Consider the following 25,964-nt stretch of genomic DNA (forward strand, 5'->3'; position numbering starts at 1 on the left):
TTTATGCCAGTGTATATCTATATCTAGAAGCTGCACAGAAGGTCTGATCATCTGCTATAGATAAATATGAGTTATCAGCCTGCTTAGGTTATATATATAACTATTTTGTGAAGCCAATATTTCTGGAAAGGGGGGATTACCTAGTGTAGCAGATTGTTTTTCTGTCAGCCTAGCAGTTTAGATTATAGCTCATAGCATGCTGAGACCCTGCTTATTATTATCTGCTATTTCACTGTTGTAATCTCTGTGGGGCAAATATTAGTCAATTAAATTAGTTTAGAATAGCACACTGCCTTTTTTTTATTAAGTTAGTAAATTGTTTGGGAGCTCAATGCTGATTTAAGACTGCAGAATTTCAGAGCAATGTTTCTACTATTTGGGTACGAGCCAGCCAAATTTAAGCACTCATTAGTCCTAAGCAGTGGGCAGTGTAGTGGGGCATTATCACTCACTTGACCTGCTGGTCACTTGCATAATTTCTGTGTACTAGGAGGTAGAGGCACAAGGGACAAGGCAGTGAGGTCAGTGTGGTGCAAACACGGCAGCGGAGCCAATCTGGCACTCCTGCTAGTTTGTTTGCACCACAACAACTTCCCCCCTGCCTCTCGCTTCCCCTTCTACCTCCCAGTAAGCAGCAGCAATGTACATGGCCAGGGGTCAGGTGGTGGTATCACCCCATCATGCCACCCGCTACTGGATTGAGATGGGAGAGCTTATGCGTGAACTTATCTCTCCCGCTGAATTCAAAGCACACTTAATTTTAACTGGATTCTGCTCTTTATTTATTTGCTACTTCCTTATAAAAGTAAAGGGACCCCTGACCATTAAGTCCAGTCGCGGACAACTCTGGGGTTGCGGCATTCATCTTGCTTTACTGGCCGAGGGAGCCGGCGTATAGCTTCCGGGTCATGTGACCAGCATGACTAAGCCGCTTCTGGCGAAACCAGAGCAGCGTACGGAAACACCATTGTAGAAATGTACAAATGAATGTGAAATTGCCACAAGAGAAATCCGGTCTATATGAATGATCTCCATCACTCAAGCAAGTCTGCAAGGCTCTTTTCCATGTAGGATTATTACTCCCTATTAATCAAAACTAATGAAATTGTATAGCATTTCAGAAGAATCAACTTGTTCACTTGCTCAAATAACTATTCAGGGGATGGCTTCTCTTTCTCCATCTCCACACTGCTGCTGTTGCTAGTTGCCTTCTGGCAATTATGCGTGATGTGAGCAAACCAATGCAAAAGATTGTTCTTCCTCTCTCATAATACTAGAACCTTGGGTCATCAGAGGAAGATGTTCAATGAGATGGACAGACAAAAGGAAACGTTCCTTCGCAACATGCATACTTAGCCTATTCTCTCTCACTTATAAACGGAAAGGGCTCTAATATTTGAATTTGAAACATAAAATTGTGTCCTAAACATGCTTTCTAAATTTCATTTCAGTATCTTTCACCATTCAAGAGAAATGTAATGTTGAAAACAAAGAGAGAATGCCAAATAGGCCAGTAAACCCCAGGCTCTTGCTTTGCCAATATTGTTTAAAGCTTTAAATGGGTGGCTGCTATATTTCAAAAAGTGAAAATCTGGACACAAAAGTTGTTGGTTTTTTTGGGGCAAAGTTATTGAGCTTCTCTCTCTCTCTCTCTCTCTCTCTCTCTCTCTCTCTCTCCTTTTCTTTTTTGGCCTACACTTCCAGGTTGCCGGACATCCAGATTTTCCCGGACATTTAAGCAATTTTCGACACAGTTTTTGATGACCAAATCCTGACTATGTCTTGGAAATTCCGGACATATGGCAACCCTGGTGGTTGTAATCCATCATCCATCAAAAAGGAGCATTCCTGGGATCTCCCACCTCCTTTTCTCCCAGGATCATTTTAGTTAGCAGGATCCCTGATTGGCTAGAATTAGCTCCTGTGATTTAATATAGGAAGCATTGCTCTCATTTTAAATTGGCTTCATTTGCCCTTGGTGACGTCAACTCAAAGCCAACTTGATGGCTGCGTAGCACTATGATGCCATCACTTCAAGAATGTGATCCTTTATTGATTGAAATTGCTCCGTGACAAATGAAGCTGTAACAACAAAGAGGGAAACAGTGTCTGTGGGCAGTTGTGAAAAGTGACAGAAAAATGTAGGATTCAAGTGTTTTCTGGTGGGGTTTCAGCTGCCCCAAATTGCTACTTTCAAGGTGAAAAGCAACCATAACTCATCCCTAATAATACTAATAATACTTATAAATCTGAAATATCAAGTGTTCAGCTTAAGGTCATGCCCTAATGTTAGTCAAATTCTACCTGCTCAAGTGGCCAGACTTTTTAACCATACTATCTTGCTGCCTCTCCCAGTATTGATGTGTGATACACTTTTCTGGTTAGTTCCTGCCTCCAAATGGTTAATTTGATCGTGGGGTGCACATCTGATTGAAAAACTATACAAAACTGTTTTAAAGGAGTTTTGGATGCTAACCATTTTCCTATGTTGATGTTTGGGCATGATTTGCTTGGCAGAGATTTATTTTTTATTTCTTTAAGCATAAGGTTTTGGCTCTGGGTAGATTAGGGGAAAAGGTGTCGCTACGAAGACCAATTGACATACTTTTATTCTAAGGTTAAGTGATCAGAATTACAAGCGTGTACAGATGAGCGGTTTGCAGCAGGTGCCTAGTGGAAACAGCATGTTGACACAGTACTAAATGCTACTCAGATAGCAAAAGGATTATACAGCCAATTGGGAAAACCAATCACTCAGCTTGCTCCATAGCAATCTTCTGCTCTGTATCAATCCTTCGCAGTTTAATAGCCTGCCTGTTTTCACACACTGCCACCCTCTATGTTGCCATGGACCTTGTCTTTCTGAAGTAACAGTACTGCAAACCATGCTGCATTTGAGTTTCCTCAAGTACCACTCATTGTTTGTTGAAGTGTAAGCAAATAGCTATTTGAAAAAGCTACCCCATTTATGATTTTATCTACGTACATGCCATAAACTCTCTATAGCACCCATAAATGCAACAGATAAGCTAGTCAGGTGAAGTGCCTTTGAAAGGCACTGCATTTGTTTCTTTTCTGTAAGTCTCTTACCCACTTATACCTTTTTGTGGTTAATAATGTGGCCTGAGTGGTATTGAAGCCACAAGCAGTGTATCCATATAACGTAGGCATAGGCAAACTATGGGCCTCCAGATGTTTGGGACTACAATTCCCATCATCCCTGACCACTGGTCCTGTTAGCTAGGGATGATGGGAATTGTAGTCCCAAACATCTGGAGGGCCGGAGTTTGCCTATGCCTGATATAATGCATTCAAGCAGTAGTGTCATCCCTGCAACGGCATTATGGCAGCATCACATATTTATTCTGTGTCCCAGCAATGTAGCTGCTTCCTTTTCCTTGTAGGAGGAGCGAATGGTGACTCTTCATTCTGTGGAAGGATTTAAAAGGGTGAACTCAGGGACAGTGTTAGGGTTAAACCTGTGCCCCTGGCGTTTCTTCGACCCCAGTCATTCATAATCAAGCATGCTCAGATGTTGCCTTCCTTGGCCATGATGGACTGTGGTAGAATGTCGGGAAGTGGCTTTTATAGAAGCTGTGGGCTTTCATCTGTTCAAGTCTCTGGGAAAATGTCATGGTCCTATGGCATTTTTTGCAGGGAGAAAGGCAAACATGGCAGAATGGGGCATGTTTGCCTCTGCTGCAAAGCATATGCTGCCACTTTGAGCTATCCCAGCAATAGGGATGGATGAATCTCAAAAATTTTATTCCTTCTCATTTTTAGTAATCTTAAATTCAGTTTGCAAACTCTTCTTTTAAAAGTCCTCCTGAAGATTCACCAGCATTTTACTGTGCTTTCCCACTATTGTACACATTTTGTATGTAATTTTGACTAATGTACACATTTCTGCAAACAATTTCCCCTAATGTTAATTGCTGTCACCATCTGCAGTGATCATGGAGCCCAAGAAAGAAAAATCTCTCACTGCCTCCATTTCTTCCCCTTCTATTTGCCAGGAGATGATGGGACCAGTGGACATGATCTTAGTTTTTTATGTTGAGTTTCAGAACATATTTTTCACTTTCCTCTTTCACCCTCATTAGGAGGTTCTTTCATTCCTCCTCACTTTCTGCCATCAAAGTTGTGTCATCGGTATATCTGAGGTTGTTGATATTTCTTCCAGCAATCTTAATTCCACTTTGGGATTCACCCAGTCCAGCCTTTCGCATGATGGATTCTGCATATAAGTTAAATAAGCAGGGAGACAATATACAGCCTTGCCGTACTCCTTTCCCAATTTTGAACCAATCAGTTGTTCCATATCCAGCTTTCTAGCATTCTAGCTTTCTTGCACAGAGTAAATTGTTTTATCACATTGTTTGTACTGAGTTCGACAAATTGGTTATACAGTGCCCTGGATATGTTCCCAAAAGAGTAATGGTGACTGAGAAGACAGCTGTCACTTATAGCCATGCCAACAGGAACAAGGAAAACAGTGATGATGATGGGCAATCAATTCTGTTAAGTCAACGGTGCCAGACACGACTTCTCCTGAATGTGAGTGGGTGCCAGATATACTAATGCACACAGTTGATTACCATGAGCAGAAGAAAATGCTAATGAAAATATTGCAAAAAGCAATTGTTTGTGGATGGAAAAATAGATGAGTGGATTCCTTTCTGCAAACAATTGCTTTTTCCTGGCTTATGCCATGTAGCATTTCCCTGCTAATACACAAAACACTGCTATTCATGTTGTAGGGAACATAGGATGATGCTTTTTCCAAGATTCCTTACTTGGAGCAGAGGCTAGTGGGTGTTAGATGATGTGCTTTTAGCGCAATACTTTTCGCATTGACCTCTAACATCTCAAAGTTGGAGGCACCACTATGTCCTTCAAATCACTCTGGGGAGATATTGTTACAAGGCACACCGAGACTAATTATCTTCAACCTTTTAAGACCCAACTTTAACTCGGCCTATATCATGGGACCCACTTTTAATTTTTTTATCATATGATGTCCACCTCCCTCTTTCTTCCCTCCCTTCTGTTTCCCTCTTAGTGTCTCTTAATAATCCTCTGTTTTTCCTGCCTACAGCCTACTGTTCTTCCTTTCCCTTTCTCCTTCTCTTGTCTTAAAAGCATTTGAAAGAATCATGGTGCCACCGCTGCAACCCACTTGTTCTTCACAAACTGCAGGGAATTGTCATAGCTCCATGGTAGAGAACCTGCTTTTGCAGTTCCAGGTTCAATCCCCGGCATCTCCAGATAGGCCTAGGAAGGCCCCCCTGCCTGAAACCCTGGATAACTGTTGTCAGTCAGTGCCAACAGTGCTGAGTTTCATGGACCAATGGTCTTGACTACATTCCTAAGCTGAAGACCAGTGACTGACCCTGATCTTAGAAGAAGAAGAGTTTGGATTTGATATCCCGCTTTTTACTACCCGAAGGAGTCTCAAAGCGGCTAACATTCTCCTTTCCCTTCCTCCCCCACAACAAACACTCTGTGAGGTGAGTGGGGCTGAGAGACTTCAAAGAAGTGTGACTAGCCCAAGGTCACCCAGCAGCTGCATGTGGAGGAGTGCAGACACGAACCCGGTTCCCCAGATTACGAGTCTGCTGCTCTTAACCACTACACCAAAGAGGCTGAGAAGAGTGCTGTTTCGGCACTCCTCGTAGCTGCAATCCAAAGATAATTTGTTTACTTATTCAATTTGTATACCGCCCTTCATCCAGGGATCACAAGGTGGTTCACACTATGAAATCACAAAAATGCTTAAGATAGTAACAAACAAAAACAAAAATTCCCACATCTAGTCCAGCTTCCTGTTCTCACAGGGATCAACCAGATGCCTATGGAAAGCTTGTAAAAAGGACCTGAGTGTAACAGTGTTTTCTCTCCCCGCTTGTGACTTATAGCAACTTGTATTCGAGTAAGAGGTAGAACATTCCTATCATGGCTAGTAGCCATCAATCGATAAATTTGTGAAGGATAAGGCCAGTGGTATTTTTCTAGAAAAAGAGGTGCTGGAACTCACCTTGTTTTCTTATAATGGCAATGGCCGGAACTGAGTTCCAGAGAGTTCCAGCTGAAGAAAAAGCCCTGTATAAGGCTATACTCCTTTTAAATCCATACATGTTGGTGGCCATCCCTACTTTTTTTCTTCTTTTTTGAAATAATTTTTATTTGATTTTACAAATATAGAATTATAACAATACAAAATACATATTTAGAGATTTCTCCAAATCTCTGGACTTCCCACCTCCATGGGTCCTATTGTCAACCTTTTCAACTGCATATTATTTCATAATCCATATTTTATCTCTCTCCATTTTGCCCACAATATTTGCTACAAGTGTTATTACAATCCTGCTAATGTTTTCATCTGCTTACAGTGGCCTCCAAGATAAATTATAAATTTCCCCCATTCTTTATTGAAGTTTTGTTCTTCTTGGTTCTTGAGCCTTCCGGTCACGTTTGCCATTTCGGCATAATGCAACAGCTTAGTTTGCCATTCCACTCTGGTAGGGACTTTGTCTTCTTTCCATCTCTGGGCTAGTAATATCCGTGTGGCTGTTGTCACATACATAAAAAGTCTTTTCTGCTCCTTTGGAATACCTACAATTCCAAATAAAAAAGCTTCTGGGTTTTTTTAACAAAAGCCATTTTAAACATTTTTTTCAATTCATTATATATCATTTCCCACAATGCTTTTGTTACCTTGCATGTCCACCACATGTGGTAGAAGGTGGTGGTCATCACTGCTTCTTATGTGGGGGAACCAATTTCCTCGTTTAGCAATGCGCTGGATGAAGAAGTGACCTGGACAAGAAATAGACTTGAGACATCCATTCCCACCTAGGTGAAGGTATACATGTAATTGCAGGAGCACTCCTAGTCCAGCTTCTATCCATGCCATTGTACTTATTTATTGTACTCCAAGAAGCTGAAATGCCATTTAATTTGTGCTTACAAACCCTTCCTGTTTTCCTGTATGCAGACCAGGACCAGCAGAAAAGAGAGGCACTCATTAAAGCACTTGAGAAATACAAGAAAGAAATGTCCCGGATCCCTTCTGGACCTCCATGTCATCCCAGGAGTGTTTCCACAGAGAATTGTAAAGTATGCGGAGGATCTTGATTGTGCAATCTGTATGTAACTTTTTTCTGAAGGCACTGAAACATTACCTGCCTTCCTGGTTTGCTCCCAAGGGACAACGTCCCAAGCTAGCTCAATCTGTGGCTGGCACTTTCTGCTCCTATTAAGAAGTCTGACAATCTCAGCTTTCCATTCCCCCCCCCCTCCTTTAAAAAAGTAAAGCAACCATCTAGACTTCCAGGTTGTCCATAAATGCTTGAATATAACCTGGCAGCTGGAAAGAAAATAAGAACTCAGTCATGCCATCAGGGTAGGATTTGTGGGGAGGGCAGAGGTCCATGGCCCCACTCAACAGAATGAGAAACCCAGCAAGGTTGGCTTACCACATTTTTAACTTATTATATATTATTTAATTTATGAATTACGTGAAGTAGCACCATCTACCATCTAAAAGAAGTCCTCCCCATTTTAGACCAATAAGTCCAGAGTCTAAGTTACCTAAATGTACAAATGAAAGCATTATATTGTTTTAAAATTTCATGGATCTCCAGACATAGTTTCATATGATAGTCTGGTGATGACCATGGGGTGGAAATCAGGATAATCTTGCATTTGGAATGAATCATTGAATCATAGAATTGTAGAAGGGACCATACATTTAATGCACATTTAAACCAAGTTACTTCCCTTAAAGTATCCTGGGAACTGTGGTTTGCACCTCACAGTTGCCAGCAACCGCAACAAACTAAAATTACCAGGATTTTTCAAATGTGCTTTAAATCTGCTTTCTTCCAGATTGGAGGACCTGTGTGCTGAACAAGCTGCCCTCCTTTGGGTTGGTGGCTGCTCAGCGGCAGCATTTCTCCCCACCCCTGGCTACCCCTTACTCAACGTAGCTTGTTTTTGTTTTAATTAAAGTTCTTATTACTATTATATTAGTATTAAGCCAGGCATTGTACAGTCAGTATTTAATTTAAACTGTTTTCCCCAGCACCATTTGCTTCGCCCACTCTTCAACTGAAACTAATTGGTCCATGCCCCATGTGATCTGGCATGTTCCTGTGAGTCGGAGACATTTGCCATAAACATTGACACGATGACCTAAGTTGTGCTCAGTGCCACCTTCTGCTCAATATCCCAGCCACTCACTTCATCCTGTTGTTTTTTGCCTCACCTGAACAAGGAACGGTGATGCCATCGTGGCAAACCTGCTCCAACATAAAAAAAAAACAACCCACACAGCTTTTGGGAACTTCTAAGTCAGACCCTGGCAAGGTAAATTCTATGTGCAACCGAGTCCTCAGCTGCAAACATGCCACATAATAAAGGGGTAAGAATTCTGAAGTGATCAAGTTGTCCCACTGCAGACTTTGGGTAAGCAGAGTTTTGCATATTTCCCATGCATTTTAAAAAAGAGAAGGAAATCCTTGTGGTTAGAAAATATTCCCTTGCATAAAATAAAAAATAAAAAATCATGGAACTAGAAACCTAGCATGGCAAAGAGCTGGCTGGGCTGAAAACAATACAGTGGTACTACCTCATTTTATGAACTTAATCCGTTCTGGAAGCCCATTCTTAAACAAAAGCTGTTCTTAAACTGAGGTGCGCTTTCCCAAATGAGGCCTCACACCGCCGGTGCCCTTCCACCATTCAGATTCCGAGGTAAAGTTCGCAAACCGGGACACTACTTCCAGTTTTGCGGAGTTCGTAAACCGAATCGTTCGTAAACAGGGCTGTTCTTAAACTGAGGTACCACTGTAGTTGCTTTAGTTCAAGAGTGGCCCTTTAGAGGGCAATATTGCAGTAACATTAGGGGAAGCATCACTGAGCAGCTTATTATGTGCTGATGGTTCAGTATAAATCCACCATTAATACTTCATTATTGCATCAATGACATGTTGCGGAATATACTTGCCCAAAAAACCCCATCACCTGCCTGTCTGAAGAGGCCTACTTTCTCTCTGGTCTTATATGCAGGAAGTCATGTAACACCTAACCAAATACAATTTAGAGATTGATGCAGAGATGAGGTATTGTGGTTACTTCTATGTTTTGAAGAAATGGTTTTTGTCAGGTCTACGCAACTGATGGTCCGCTAGTGATGTTTTGTAGGTGCAAACCTACAAACCGCAGTCGCAATATAACACCATGTAGCATTAACTGTGGTTTACCGTGACACGTGAACCGAGCCAGTCCTGAACAAAAGCACACATACATAATTATGTATGCTGCCTTTCCATAGTTCAAACCATGCTGAAGATGGCTTACAACATGAAAAAAAAACCTTCTCTACGATGTAACAAAAGTAGTCAGGAAATGTTTTTTCTTTCATCTGCAGTGGTTACAGAACAGCCCGACTTACACTTCCAGTGGACGAATGCGATCCTTGGAAAAAACAGAGCAGCACTCTCCTCTGTGTTTCAAGAAGATGCTTTCAAGTAGTCATTCCCCAGTCCTAAGAGCAGAGGAGGCCATCCATGATATTGTCCAGTGGTCTTTATCTCAGACTCAAAACAGTGGCAGAAGTATATTCCTGCAACGTTCTCTTTCATCCACCAAGTCTCACCTGCCAGTTCTGAGCCATACCAGAAAGGAGAAGCTTCAAATCCGTCAGAATAATTTTTTTGCTGCTGATCTCCTGGACAGACATGCACAGTGGTTCACTGAAACAGTGAAGCCTTTCACTCCCAGAGTTTTGAAAACAGCAAGCAAGCCATACCTTTCAAAATACAGGTATTATAATGGCCCACATGGAAAGAAAAGTCCCTCACTTCATCAACAATCGTTCAAGAGACCAAATAAGTTTAACAGGTAGAAAACTCATCAGCTTAGTTTGCATGTAGTGAGCTAAACCCAGCCATGTTTTGTCAGTGTTGTTCAACATTTCATTTTTCATTTTTCAGGTCTTCGGAAGATGAATGTCTAAGATATTATGCAGATTACTCTGTGAGGCATCCAGTCAAGGTTGTTGTTCCCTGTTTGGGTGCTGAATGAAATTACACGGGCATAAATATTCAGAAATATAAGCAATTCTGGTCTTAAGCGTAGTATGATTTTAAAAAGCAATTACAAACATGATAGAAATGCATCATGAATGGCTAAACTTTTTTTAAAAAAAAAATCCACAGTGAATAATGTTATTAGCTGCTGTTAACTCAAACTGGTATGAAAGCAATTGAAAATTGTACTTGGGAAATCTAGTATTTCAAGGGGGATGATAACAGCGGCCCTTTTTGATCTAAAATAACAGACCTAACCTTAAAATAAACAATAGACTCATAGAATCCCTGCAATGCAGGAATCTTTTGCCCAACATGGGGCTTGAACCCACAGCCCTGAGATTAAGAGTCTCACGCTCTACTGACTGATCCTAAAGCATATGATAATATGTGTTTAAAAGCATAATTGCTGAATCACCCAACCCAGTATTCTCCCTGTAAAAAATGAGACTGTAAAAGCACAAATAATGTGTTCGGTTAAAGTAATGTAGTCAGAGATCTTGAGGAACACAATATCCTTTCACTTTGCCATATTTTACACTTTAAAAAAATAACAAAGGAAATGCCTGAACATAAAGTTTCTCCTTTTGCTTTTCTTTTTGGATATTCCTGATTAATGGAAATGGAAAATGGAAAATGGAAAATAAGAGCAGTTTCAGAATACAGGGAAGGACTGTAGCTCAGTGTTAGAGCATCTGCTTTGGATGCAGAAGGGGGAGGTCAAATCCTGATATTTCCAAGTAAGGCTGAGAGAGACTCCTTGCCTGAAACTCTTGAGATTCACTGCCCTTCAGTGTAGACAATACTGAGCTAGAGGGGCCCAATTGTGGGCTCAGTTTCAGGCAGCTTCCAACGTTCCTAACGTATCACGAAAGCACACAAAAGCACGTTTATAATCAAAAGTGCCTTCCTGGGCTTCAGTAGACCACAGCTGGTGTAAAAATTGTGTGGTTGGCCTACCCCTTCCTAAGCAAAAAAATTCCAGACCTGTTTTGCACCTTTCAAAGCAAGGCTCAACAATGAACATTTTGCCTCTTTGGTAAAACAACAGTTTTGCCTCTTTGGTAAAACAACAGGAAATAGGGCACGACTGGAAGACTAATTTGCCTGGGTTTTCACTTATTTTTCATGAGATCAGAAACAGCACAATTGTAACCTTCATGCTGTCAGAAGGTCCTTGATCCAGTGAAGTCGTCTTTCAGCAGAACAGGGATGAAGGCAATTTTTGCTGATTCTTTCTCTGTCCCAGAGCCCCACCTCACCTCCAGTGAAGTTCTGAACCCTTTGGAGTAGACTGTGGGGTGGGGAGTGGGGTCAAGGCGGCTGCAGTGGGAGGGAGAATCAGCAAAAATCCCTTCCCTCCCTTTTCCACTGCTGAGTCTCCACTGGATCAAAAAACTTTCCAACAGCATGAAGGACACCATCTACTTCCCTTATGAACCTATTGCGAAATTTGATCAGGGACTCACAGATTTTAAACTCTGAAGCTTATACAGGCAAACCCCGACTTGCACGAGGGTTGCATAAGCCCACCCTTCCCCTGTTACGCCCTGCCCTCTTCCGGGTTAGAAAATGGCATGCACATGCTTTGAATGTGCACAAAATGGGAGCTGCCTATACCTGAGCATTTGCCCTATTTCATTTAAAATAATAAATATTTTTTTATTATCTTCATCCAAGCAGAAAGCAGGCTCAAATTTGATACGTAATGCAATTCTTTTGTAAACAATATTGACATGTAAAACAAAACAAATAAATGCAAGGAGTGTGTGTGTGTGTGTGTGTGTGTGTGTGTTGTTTATATTTTAAGAACTGCACCTGAGTGAGTTATGGTCAATTCTCAAGTACCTTTCCTCATACTGATTCCCGGGACATCTTCTCTGTGCATGTGTAAACACTGTGTACTTTATGAGCTTCCCTATTAAAAGAGGGTACTTTTCTAGAAAGCAAACAGTGGTTAGGCCGCTGTTAGTTCGCATGATGCTTCTAGCAGGAAGCTAACTACAGTATTGTAAAATTACAAAATACAAGATTAAGCGATACTAGAATATAAAGCAATTGCTTGTTTTCTTTTTGTCCATTGTAGAAACACCCACATAACCCAATTTCTCTTCACTCACTGCTTCTTGCAAAGTAAGTATATTGTACATTATTTAATCACAATCATAATAATAACAGCAACACACCCGTTCCTATGTAATGCAATACTAAAAACCTGGTGCTTATAAAAGATTCAGACAACCTGGAATATGAAGATAACTGAATTATAAGAACTTCAGAAGAGGCCTGCTAGGTCACACTGAAAGCCAAATGGTTATGTAGTCCAGCATCCTGTTTGCAGGACAAATCCTCTCTCTGTCTTTGTAACTTTTATCTTGTCACTGATCAGTACAATATAGGTGTACAAGGAAAAACAAGGAGGATGTGTCTGGTTCATAGACCGCAGTACAGTCAAAGTTGGGTGACACGTGCTTTTAAAAGAGTTTACTATTAATGAAGAGTCTGGGCTTATGTAAAACTGAAGTCTTTATTTCTTCAAAATAAATATCCCTTCTGCTGCTATGCTTTTCTCCTGCTCTAACTCCTTACTCTCTGCATTGATTTCCTTGCTGGTTGAAGGTGTGTTCCCTTCAAACTGTGTTTTTTCTTTTGTGTCCCTGACTTTCTGCTCCTGCCTTATTTCCTGATTCTCTCACTTAGTTCCCATATTGATGTGACATTTTGTGCCTCAGGGACAGAGCAGACTTAGCCTGCAACTGGTTCTATCTTGTTCTATCACTGGCAATTAAAGGATTTTAGTGCAGTAACTACATGAGGCTGTGAAGTAGCCTGTAAGTTAGCTGAAGGGACCAATAGCCCTAGACCCCATCTGCACTATACATCTAAAACAGTCCTGTACTTTAAACAGCCATGGCTCCCTGCACAGAATCCTGGGAGCTGTAGTTTGTTAAGGGTACTGAGTTGTACTCCATTCATCCTACATAACTACAATACCCAGGGCTCCCTGGGAAGAGGGATTGACTGTTAAACCACTCTGAGAATTGTAGCTCTCTGAGGGGACTGGGGAGGGGTCTCCTAAAAACTCTCAACACCATTAACAAACTACAGTTCCCAGGATTCTTTGGGAGAAGCCATGCCTATTTAAAGTGGTATGATACTGCCTTAAATGTATATTGCAAATGGGGCCCTTTTTAGTGTGTTCAAGTTAGGCATATCTAATAGGGGTATGTGTTGGATTCAAATGACTCCCGAGTCCCACAGCAAAGTGGGGAGTCTTAGATAGATTTTTGGAATTTCAGAGGTGAAATGGGATCTCCATGACATGGCATGAGTTGAAGCCAGGGCCTCTGAAATGCTTCATGGTATTTGAAGCAATCACAACATTAAAAATAAATAAATGCAAGAGTAACACCTATTAGCTTTATTGTCGCATTCAAACCAGTGGGTCTACAAAATGCTTAAATTTGACAGGTCATGTCCATTGATCTGCCTTTCCTCTAATGTACTTGAAGTTGCTAGCAAAATTGGTAACACATAAAAAGCAGTATTTCTTTAATTTACTTATCTTGGTGTTCTGTTTCATGCTTATGAAGAGAAGAAGAGTTGAAGTACCTTCAGTTTCTCCAGGAACTTGCAAGTGACATTTTGAGGAGAAGCTGTTACCGCAAGGAGTGAGTACTCAGTTTTTACTAACAATTAATTAGGTGGCTAATCTCTGAACTTCTGAATGTTGTCGGACTACAGACCCAGTCAATCATGGGTTTTCAGAATTGTACACTGTTCAGTTATGTGTATATGTCTGTTGCAGTATAAAACATAAAAAACCCACTAACAACACAGCAGTAGTAATAAAACAAGGGCAGACAATGCACTAGAAAAGTGCAGTATAAAAAGAAACGTTGCGAGTTAGGGGCCTAAAAATTAACAGTGCACATATGTTGTCTGGTACCAGGTGAAATGATTAAGAGTTAGACAGAAAATAAGCTTTACCTTACAGTTGACCTTTTTTTGCCTTTGCTTCTGTAAAGTCATTGATTATGTTCTCAAACGCTACGCTGCGCAGAAGACTTGCTCCTGCACTTATCAGCACCAAAGTGTTTAGTCTTGCATTCAGCATGTTTGCCCTTACTTCATTTTTTTCATTGTGCCATTTTTTAAAACCACCTCTAGGCACTGAAGTTGGTGGTGGGCAACCACAAGTAAATTCAGAGGGCAACATCTACATTGAGGAAAGCGCTCTCCATTTTGTTATCTCATATAATGTTTAGGGAAGGCATTGGCAAACACGACGGTTTCACAAGACACTTAAACTGGGAAAAAAATGCCTAAGGAAACAATTTGTCAAGGTCTTTGGGGTAACATTCTTGTAAATCTGTAGCAGCATTGAAGATGTTTTCACTTGACATCTCAGTCAAATTGCTGAGGAATCGAAACTTGCCAAGTGCAATTTTGTAGGCAATAATATGTGAACTTCATGCAAGTGAGTAATCTATTAATAATTGGATAAAATGATTCTGCTCTGAACTTTTGCTGTTGAAGACATGTTTCTACTCATGACATCACTAAGGTCAAGTACTTGTTCCTCAAAACTTAGAAAACTTTCACACAAAGCAGCAATGCAGGCGGTAAAATACTCCCGCAAATGGGCTCAAGCACAAATATCTAGCATTTCTTCCTGTAGGCTGACACTTCCAACATGGAATCTTTCAAGGATGGGTTCCCACAGTATAGCCATAAAGGCGACCTCTAGTTTTTTCCATATTTCTCACCATTTTCTTTTTGTTATCCATAATGCTTTTAAGTCATGTATATAATTCTCTACAAAACACTCTACATCAGAATATAGCACAAGATGTAAATTAGCTGGTCAAAGTGTGATACATCAGGAAAAGAGTCAATAACTATAGAGGAGTACTTGGCAGTAATTATTTCCATGCACAAAGCACCAAGAATTATCCCCCCCCCTTTAATAAATAAAATGTTTAGGTGCAAAGCTCTACACATGCTGCCTCTGCGATCCTATACACACTCAGGAGTAAACTCCACTGAAATGAAAGGGACTTGCTTCTGAACTGACATGCATAGGATTGCTCTGTAGATCATCTGACACAAACATAGTATTTGAAGGAAACCTTAAAGTTGTTTCTACAGAAGTGCCCTTACTTTTTTTTTTATAACATTAAAGTGGAAATCCAAAGGGAAGAACCAGGATTTCTCTATACTCCTTTCAAAAATAGGCCAGCATCTATTTTTCTTGTTGCTGTTTTCATTGCTTTATTTTGGCTCTCTTTCATGTCTCTGCTGATGTACATTTTTCATTCTCTTTCTAAGGGCAGTGAGCGATGTATTTCAGATGCACACTAGAAAAAGAAGGTATGACCTTGATGAGGTGAGCACACACACACACACACACACACACACACACACACTTGTGTCTCTCTGTGTGTGTGTTACCAGCAATGCAGTAGCCCTGCATCTACGTAGATCGAATAACAATGTATACCATTTGGGCTGCTACACTTTTTAATTAAAAAGAGAATACAATTAGATGCCTAATGAATGAATTAACAGCTTCAGAGTGGATTATATGTGATGCAGGCAAAAAAAACCAAAAAACCCCAACCTCAATCCTTCCCTCCCCTTGGCGATAAACCGATAATGTAACTTAGCATTTGATGAAGTATGCAGCTGTCCAGGTCCTCATTTAAGTGAAGAAAGGCCCTTATTGCCACTATGCATTTCTCCTGTTTGAAGCAACAGATAAAGCCAGTGAACATTTGCAATCCTCCAGTTTTAGAAACGAGTCAGTTAGATGCATGAGCTGAACTACAAAGCCTTGCCACCAACTTTGAAGTCCACTTGGCTTCAAAAGGCGTTCGTTGAAACCTGCTTTGATGGTGCAAAGTGCATGTTAAGAGGAACCAGGCAAATACAAGGCAGCACCAGGCGTGGCTGCATCTTCAAATAAAAATACAAAATGTTATGGGGGGAGGGGGTTAGGGAGGGACTCGTCACCCAAAATGAAAACTTCATAGCACTGTTTGCCATAATGCAAATCTCAGTTAATGATGCATTCGTTGGTCTAGTTCACACGTCACCAGTGGTTTGATGTGAATGAGCAGTGTGCTTGTGTACGCTTCTCAAAAGTGCTCGTGGTGCTCCTCCCCTGCTCCTGCTGCATGGCAAACAAAGCAATCTGGAGTCCAGAAACAATTCTCAAATGCTAGGTTTATTTGTTTGGGGAGAAACAAACCATGAACCCAGATCTGGATGGTGCAACAAGTCCAACTCTTGCTTGTCCATGGTGCAGCAACAGAAGAAGTGGGGGATATGGCTGCCATATGACTGGTTTTTATAGACATTACTGGGATTTGAAAGGTGGAATTGACATCTGGGGGGAATTTCCAGAAGGTAGTGGTTTGTCCTGGATCTTTGGCAAGGAAAAATTGTGTGTGTGTGTGTGTGTGTGTGTGTGTGTGTGTGTGTTTGTAAAAAAGCTCAACAACTTTCAGGATGTCCTGGTTTTTACTTTTTGAAATATGGCAGGGGAGGAACATTACAGGAACTTTTGAGCAGCATGCAGTAGCGGCTGGTTTGGTAGGCAGAACTGCAGAGTATCCCTCCTAAGACAGGTGACACTACAGTTTACCGACATGGTGTGGAGCAGGGTGGTTCATACATAAACATCTTCTGTCTTCCTGCCCCCCCCCCGAACCCTCTCCTCACAAATATTTTCAGTTGTTGCCCTCCTGTTTATGTTTATCTAACATAAATTGATTTCCTGTATAGTCATTATTGCTTTAAAATGATTCCACAATCATGGGACACTGGGTAATGACTATTTTCTGAGCTTCTGGGGAACATCAGATGAGGTCTGCTGAGTTCAGACCAAAGACTTATCTAGTCCAGTTTTCTGTTCTCATAGTGAACAACCACATGCTTTCAGGAAGCCCACAAGGATCTTATTAGGGCTGATAGAAAATTCCCTACCCCAATCAAATACCCCAGTTCAACGCATAGAGGGTAAGTTGGAAAAGGGCATTTTGCCAATTTCCTGGAAGATGAGCTAATTCTGAGAGGAGGGAAGACTGCGAATTTGCCTTAGGTATGTATGTAGTATGGTGGAGAAGTGGATTCCTTCCGATTCCTTGTCTCAGGGGACAGGGGGAGAGTAATGGATATCAGGGAGGTGGTCAACCAGAATGAAAGCTCTGCTGATGGAGCACTGATGAGTTCCCTGCTCCAAAAAAATGCAGTATGTAGGTTTCCACTATGACGTTCCACATAGAATGTATTTCTGGAGGTGGGAAATTGTCGCCACTGGCTGCCCATCAGAAACCACTTGCCAGCAGAATTCTTGCAAGTGGATGGCCAGCTAAGTGTCCTCCCATAATGGACATAGAACACAAAAAGGGGAAAGGGGGGGAGCCACCACCTGTGTAACCTAAATCTGCAGCCTTCCACTTCCCCTTGAACCATCTTGTAGATTTTCTTTGTGCCCGCCCCAAAATCACTTTCCCATTTCAGGTTTCCATCACTCAGCGCCAGCACTCCAAAACTGCCAAAACAAACTGGGATTGGGTGGGTGGGTGAGGTGTTGTTGTTGTTGTTGTTTTTGCAAACCAGGAAACAGCTTCAAATTGCACTAGATATCCTAAAACCACGGGGCTGTCCCATCTTGTTGTTAAGCGCTAGAGTTCTTTAACAGTGTTCCCTGAAACAAGAGGTTATGTGGGAGTTAACTATGTTCACTATAAAGGACGATTAAGAGGTAATCTAGATAACTGCAAAGTAATTAGGTTGTAGAGAGGCTTCATGTCATTCTAAGTGGAATGGGTAGTTTTGGTGATGGTAGTGTTCAGACATTAGTGTGAATAACAGTTAGTGGGCTGTACAAAATCTGTTAAAGCACAACCAAGGAAGAATTTTAGGTTACTTTTCTCTGTAGATAACGGCACTCCGCAAAATGGTTCATCAAAATGAATGGATTTATATTGTCATTGGCTAGGCAGTTCTAAAATTCATCCTTCTTGAAGTCAAATCCTGCATGGTATGAGGGCATTTGATATGATCACACTAAAAGAGCTGATATTTGAACATGTTGACCTTCACGTAATACACACACACACACACACACACACACAAACAAACACACACACACACACACACACACACACAAACAGGGCTGATAGAGTGAGGCAGCTGCCTCAGGGGCAAATTCTGGGGGGTGGAAATAGGCTAGTAATGCGTGCCATGTGGTCTGCTAAGCTAAGCTAGCTTGCTGCCCTCGAGTGCAGTGGAAAACCATCCCTGCGAACCAAAATGGTCAAAGGCCTGGAAACGATGCCTTATGAGGAACGGCTTAGGGAGCTGGGTATGTTTAACCTGGAGAAGAGAAGGTTAAGGGGTGATATGACAGCCATGTTCAAATATATCAAAGGATGTCATATAGAGGAGGGAGAAAGGTTGTTTTCTGCTGCTCCAGAGAAGCGGACACAGGGCAATGGATTCAAACTACAAGAAAGAAGGTTCCACCTAAACATTAGGAAGAACTTCCTGACAGTTAGAGCTGTTCGGCAGTGGAATTTGCTACCAAGCAGTGTGGTGGAGTCTCCTTCTTTGGAGGTCTTTAAGCAGAGGCTTGACAGCCATCTGTCAGGAATGCTTTGATGGTGTTTCCTGCTTGGCAGGGGGTTGGACTGGATGGCCCTTGTGGTCTCTTCCAACTCTATGATTCTATTCTATGATTCTAACTCACCTCAGGGAGCAAAATGGCTTGGGCTGCTCCTGGTGAACAGTGAACTAAATTCTGTCGATCTTTACCATTGCAGCCGAAACTTCGTGAGCTGCCATTGCAAATCCTCTGCCCCCAAAATGACTCCTATCCTTTAAGACATGTCGCAGCAGGATCCTGTCTTTGAATGCAAGCACCTTTGATCCCAGTGAAGCCAGGCCATTCCATTGTCACGGGTGGGACACTTGGACCATGTTTTTTGGTATTCACACATGTGTAACAATGTAAAATATACATAAAAATTAACAACCAAAATTTAAACTATGTTCTTAATATGAACATTTTACTATTTTACTAAACTGAACATTTTACTATTTTTTTTTTATTTTTATGGATATTTTTCACAATTTTATTAAATGTTAAAGTATTGTCACGGGTGGAACAAAAAAAGGACATGGAGCTTGAGATAATTTTGATTTATGGAAAAACTCTGTGAGTTGGGAGGTGAATCAATGATAAACTCAGCATATCTGTTTAAATCTATGTTTATTGGTTACAACTATGCAATCAGAAATTAAGTTTAAGAAATTTAACCAAACAAAATTAAGGAAAAAATGCTGTCACAGGTGGGACAATCATCAGAAAACTTTTAACTTGAACACTTCTGTGAAGACTACATGGGTGGACTTTTGAAAAGAAGGTCCATAAACTAAACTTCTTTTGTATTTAGCTTTAAAAAATGGTTAGACTGCATGTTTGGAATCTTCCTCACCAAAGTCCAGCGCTCATCTAGCATTCTTATTTCTGACTAAACATGCATGAGTTTTAGACTCTGTGAGCCAGTGTGGTGTAGTGGCTAAAAGTGGTAGACTTGTAATCTGGGGAACCGGGTTCGCGTCTCCGCTCCTCCACATGCAGCTGCTGGGTGACCTTGGGCTAGTCACACTTCTCTGAAGTCTCTCAGCCCCACTCATCTCACAGAGTGTTTGTTGTGGGGGAGGAAGGGAAAGGATAATGTTAGCTGCTTTGAGAATCCTTTGGGTAGTGATAAAGCGGGATATCAAATCCAAATTCCTCCTCCTCCTCCTCCTCTTCTTCTTCTTCTTCTTCTTCCACCTCCTCTTTTGCTTTCTCCAGGGTTCACACTGTTTCTTAAAAGAACAGGCTCCTATTCCCTCTTTCCCCCTTGTTCCTGATGTAGATCTTCAGTCACTCCTTCTTCCCTGGCAGGGGAGACACCATTTTGTGATAAACCTCAGGTGCCGGCCCTACACACAGTATATACAGTGGTACCTCTGTTTTAAAACGTATCTGTTGATGAACGTTTCGGAACTCAAACACCATAAATGCTTCCATTTTTGAACGCGCCTCGGAAGTCGAACTTTCAAGGCGGCTTCCATATTGAGTTTTCGGTTTTGAGACTTCCATATCGAGTTTCCGGTTTTTGAACGTTTCAGAACTCGAATGGTCTTCCAGAACAGATTACTGAGGTACCACTGTACATTATATACCCCTTTGTGTCTCTGTGTGCTTGTAACTATATCTGTTGCGGAAACACACCAACACACAAAAGGTGAACATTCTTGAAACGTTATTTTTATCCTAGAGAATATTCTGCCCGCCCCCAAAAAACTAATTTAAATCCAGACACCAAACACCAAAACATAATTTCTTTTTATGACAGGATTTTTAGCACTTTCTTAGAACTTAATCCAATTAATGGGTATTTTAAAAAGATGGTGATGATGATTTAGGATACTTCTACTTCCTTCACAAGCCATGAATGTTCCCTTCCATATGTTCTTGTGTTTTACATCTTCAGTTGTCAATATTCATCAATAAATCCACACATTTTTGTCTAACATCCTCTTATTTGGTTGCACTCTCCCTTGCCCAAGCATATTGTACGTTGTATATTGACAGTGCAACCCTATGCATGCTTACTCAGAAGTAAGTCCAGCTGTATTCATTAGGCCTTACTCCCAGGTAAGTGTGTTTAGGGTTACAGTCTAAGTTGCTCTGCTTGGACACTGATAATATGTTGAAGTCTACTTTTCATTGTCCTCATAAAGAGTCACTTACAGAGCAGAATAATGAGCCATTAAAGAATATTTATCACCTGCAGCCTTAGAATCTATGACTTGAACACATTTCAACAGAAGAGGCCATAATATGTCTGTGATAAATATTTCTGAGAACTTTACTGAGTCTACCTGGGTAAGTAACACCAAGAATCCAGCAAAGCGGAAAGAGCCCTTTCGCCTTTCTCTTTTTAAAAATTAGCCACCAAAATGTATCCGTAAAATGCACTCTACTTTGTGCAATGGATGATAATAAGCTCAGGAGCTGCAATCCTGGTTTGTTTTCTGTGAGGTCTATTTCTCAGTAAATTCTTTCTGGGAAAGCTCTGGAGTTAAATGAGAGGGTTGCCTCATATTGCTGCTATTTGTGTAATGGCTTTAAACATACAGCATTTCAAAAGTCCTCCCTCACCCAAAACTGCACAAAAATTATATATAACTGAGTAAGGTGAGGGCACAACAGTTATTTTACGGCTTCTGTGGTCTGATCTCGTAGCTCAGCATTTCTCTCCACAAGAAACAAGAGGACAAGGGGGCCCACATTTATTCACTATAAAGAAATGGCACTAATGGATTTTCTGCATTGACTAGGGGTTGGATTAGACAACCTTTGAGGGGTCTTCCAATTCTGGCGTCATTTTTTCTGCTGTTATTTAACATGTGAGGTGTTGTTTTATTGAGATTTTAGTTTGATAAATTGGATTTGTTTTTAACCCATTATTATATTGATCACCTTGAATAGTTGGGTAGAACAGAAAGGCAAGGTAGCTGTATTTTAAACGAGTCACTAAAATATTTCAAGTGTTCAGGAAGAGAGATGTCTTCACCCTAAGTAACCATGCCTTTCCTCCCATTGTTCCCAGTCAGCTGCCTCCCTATTTCCAAATGTGCCATATTGCTATGGAAAAAAAGGGAAAAAACGAGAAAGCATAAAAATTCGACCATCAATAGCCCAACTAGCTCTGAAACTACAATTAATCCAGAATGCAGCAGCTAGACTGGTGACTGGGAGTGGCCACCGAGACCATATAACACCGGTCCTGAAAGACCTACATTGGCTCCCAGTACATTTCTGAGCACAATTCAAAGTGTTGGTGCTGACCTTTAAAGCCCTAAATGGCCTCGGCCCAGTATACCTGAAGGAGCGTCTCCATCCCCGTCATTGAGCCTGGACACTGAGGTCCAGCTCCCAGGGTTCCCTCCCTGTGAAAAGTGAGGTTGCAGGGAAACAGGCCTTCTTGGTAGTGGCGCCCGCCCTGTGGAACACCCTCCCATCAGATGTCAAGGAAATAAACAACTATCTGACTTTTAGAAGACATCTGAAGGCAACCCTATTTAGGGAAGTTTTTAATGTTTTGTGTTTTATCGTGTTTTTAATATTCTGTTGGGAGGCGCCCAGAGTGGCTGGGGAAACCCAGCCAGATGGGCGGGGTATAAATGATAAATTATTGTTATTAACAGTTTAGTGTACTGTCTATGAATATACATTTCTATACTTCTCCTCCACGTATTCTAACCAATTACCTATATGTACTATTATATTAGTAAGCGTCGTCATCGCAACATCCTAGGAATCCACAGATTAATTATGTGAAGAAGTACTCGCAGTAACCCTGTGGAAGAGACTATTAAAGTCCCTAAATGAACCTAGGGTTTCCACAGCAACCAAAGCAAAGTGTCCATTTAAATCCCAAAATAAACCCATCCCCCCCCCCCGTCAGACAGTCCAGACATATTAATATAGCCTAAATGCAGTCCTGAAAGAGAATAATATTTCTGCAGTGCCAGTGAAAAAGAAATAGCTATTTTTTTGTTCATTGTGCATAAATATTATATTACTTTATATACACACATAGAATGGATTAGCTCAGCTGGACACAGCTTAACTTCTGAGTCGGCAATGATAGTTACAGCTGAGATTGTCGGTTTTATGTAATGAGTATCAGTTGAACACTGCAAATGTTTTACAACTCACACAGGCACAATATAGCATCGTTTCTTTCTCTGGATAGGAAGCAGTAAAGTTAGGCTTGCCATATGTCCGGAAAATTCCAGACATGTACAGAAATTGGATGCCTCAAAGAGCGCCCAGGGGAATTTGTTGAATGTTGAGAGATCTCCGGAATTTCCTGAACGTATGACAACCCATTCCCCCCCCCGGTCCTCCCCCATTTTTGTTTTTTTTATTTCTTGGGTAGGCTGCCCCCCCCAGCAGCAGTAGAAGTGACAAAATGTCACTTCCCTTAGCCGGAGGTGGGGCAGAGTGAGGAGTCTGTGGAGGAGGAAGGCAACACAGCAGTCTAGCTGCCCCTAGCTGGTTGAAAAAGGGACCCCGTGCCAGCGGTGTCGTGGTGGCGGAGGCAGCGAGAGGGGGTCTGCAGCTGGGCACTCAGGAGCTGCTGGCGCGGCCACCTGGACAGAGAGGGTTGAGGTGGCGGTGTTGGTTCGGCTCACCCATCAGGTACATGGCAGCAAGCACATCCTCATGTTGCCAGGGCGGGCTGCAGCCATTCATGGCCACCGTCCACTTCCAACTGCATCACCGTCAAGGCGGAGATGGGGGCCGGGCAGGGAACAGTATGTGCGTGTGCCCAGGAAAGAGTTTAAACAAGACCTGGATAGGCCGGGATAGCGAGGGCAGCAAACTGTGAGGAAGGGGAACATAACCGGCTGTGGTAAGTTCGAGGTTTTTTTGGGGGGGGGGAGAGGAAGGTTGCAGCGCCTCACTACACATTTCTGAGGGCTGTTGGGGGCCTGAGCAGCTGGGTGGGGTGTAGTAGAGGGGAAAGTAAGGTGGGGGGCCGTGTTGGAGATAGGGGTGTAATAAGGCCTGGCCATTTTCATTGGGGGGGGTCTCCAGGGGTTTTTTCACACTTTAAAAAAATGGGGGACGGGACGACCCCTTCCTTCCCTGCTCTAATAAGAAGAATCGGCTCTTGGAGATGCTGGGGCTCAACAACTTTGGGGGTGTCAGGAATTTTACATGTTTTAAAATATGGCAATCCTAGTAAAGTAGAACTTAGTGAAGTGTGAAACTAAGCCAATGAACAGCCCATAATTATTGTGCCTAATTGTGAGGGTCGGAAATGTAATGTGTTAACTATCAGTGTTGTTCTCAGAGCAAGGCTATTTTGATGTGTGCTGACCTGCTTGTTTTCAAATAGATCAACTGGGTTAACTAATTTTAATATTGATTGTATTTTTTTTTATATTCTTGCAGTCTCCCATTACAAAAAACAACACACCTTCATGCAGCGCATTTCCCTCCCACAATGATGGCCGCCAACTTGGATGGCTATAAGAGAGGATTAGGCAAGTTCTTGGAGGACAAGGCTATCAGTGGCTAGAAACCATGGTGGCTATGTTCTTCCTCTGCGGTTGGATGCAGTATGCTTCTGAATACTAGCTGCTGGAAACTGCAGGAGGGGAGACTGCTTATGCGCTAAGGTCCTGCCTGCAGGCTTTCCACAGGCATCTGATTGGTCTGAGAACCTGATGCTGGACTAGATGGGCCACTGGTCTGATCCAGCAGGGCTTATCTTATGCATGCCTTCTCCCCCCGACCTGCCCCACTGAAAGGTTCTTTACTTTTTACTTTTGCTGCTGCTAAAAGCGACAACAGCTGCCACCGTGTTGGCAGACTAGCTATCATTCTGTATCATTCATACTGTACCGAGCCTAGTGTCATTCCAGGATGGAGGGTGAGGGGGATGTGTTTGTCTCCTGCCAGAAAACAATAGCGAATAATATTCAGAGAAGGTCCTGAAAGATTGTTACCGTCTCCAGAAGAAGTGTGAGAGAGGAAAACCTCAGAATATTTCTCGTGGGGGGGGGGGGAAGTCTTCTGAGAAATTTCAGCTCAGCTTGTTGCTTCCAGGATCGCACCTGAATTGCCTCACATATGACCATCAACACAAGCGAGTTCCATTCAGGGAGATTCTTTGGCCATCTGAATTTGAGCAATTGTTTCTGTGACATTAATAAATTTCAGGCCTCCAAAAGTATATAATGGAAACACTTGCAAATGAGGAAACAAACACAATTGTGACAAAAGATGGATTTCTTGTTTTTTTGTTTCTTCCCCTTGAATTGTTTCTAAGGGTATCGGGTAAAAATTTAGATTGCTGCGTACTGCTCTTGATATTAAATTCAAGAGCCAAGGCTGAGAAAGGACAAGGAAGGACAGGTATTTGCATTATGATTCTTGAACAGCACATTAAGTCAGATATTAAACAACAAAAATGGATCTATAAAATGCAGGGAAATGTGGTGAGGGGGCAGGTGAACTATCTGGGAGTCATGCTGGCAAGACATAGGTCAGCCTATGCCAACCTGATGCCCTCCAGGTGTTTTGTTCATTTATTCAAAAGCATTTCTAAAAAACTTTTAAGTATTTAAACATTTAAAAATGTTTTGAATATTTAAAAGCAGTATACAAAACTAACACAAATACAATAAAAGAATATCATAAAACAGCATTATAAAAACATGTAAAAACAATTCAGAAATAGCAGGATCCAATCTTATGGATTATGGAAAGTGGACAAAAAGATATGTAATCACAATACATCGAAATTAAGGAACAGATGATTCATATGTGGCAGGGAGAAGGACATTCAATGGTTACCAGTTCATTAAGGGGGGGATTGTCTCTATTGCCTTGAATGAGATGGTGGTACCACTACTCTTAAAGCTGTCCCTGGACCTATTGGTCTGGACTAATTACTGACCACTCACAAATACTGCCTTTTTAGGAAAGGGGTTGGAGTGGGCCATGATGGGGCAGCTACAGGAATTCATGGATAACGGATTCTCTAGAACCATTTCAATACGTGTTCAAATCAGCCTTGGTCATTTGGATAGATTGGGGAATTGCAACCTTGCTCCTGATTCTGACTGACTCCATAGGATGGGAATTTGGGCACTGTGGTACAGTGGTTCTGGTCTTATCTGGCAGAGTCCCAAGTGATTTTTGTCCTGATGGCGGTTATGCTACACATCAGGTGTAGGGGCAGGAAACAAGTGCTCAAAATGATGTTGGGCATTGGTCCC

The 25,964-nt window shown here is 41.7% G+C and overlaps 1 protein-coding gene across 1 annotated transcript in view; it reads left to right on the forward strand.

Moving 5' to 3' along the window:
* The window catches only part of LOC117044650 (spermatogenesis-associated protein 7-like), a 43,185-nt gene that overhangs the window by 16,372 nt on the left and 849 nt on the right, over positions 1-25,964 (forward strand). The window contains exons 4-9 of the mRNA XM_033145459.1: positions 7,001-7,122; positions 9,437-9,909; positions 10,002-10,062; positions 12,184-12,230; positions 13,691-13,768; positions 15,429-15,486. Of these exons, the coding sequence (XP_033001350.1) occupies positions 7,001-7,122; positions 9,437-9,909; positions 10,002-10,062; positions 12,184-12,230; positions 13,691-13,768; positions 15,429-15,486 (839 nt within the window). The remainder of the gene's footprint in view (positions 1-7,000; positions 7,123-9,436; positions 9,910-10,001; positions 10,063-12,183; positions 12,231-13,690; positions 13,769-15,428; positions 15,487-25,964) is intronic.

Source organism: Lacerta agilis, chromosome 3, assembly GCF_009819535.1.
Source record: "Lacerta agilis isolate rLacAgi1 chromosome 3, rLacAgi1.pri, whole genome shotgun sequence".
NCBI classification, from domain to species: domain Eukaryota; kingdom Metazoa; phylum Chordata; class Lepidosauria; order Squamata; family Lacertidae; genus Lacerta; species Lacerta agilis.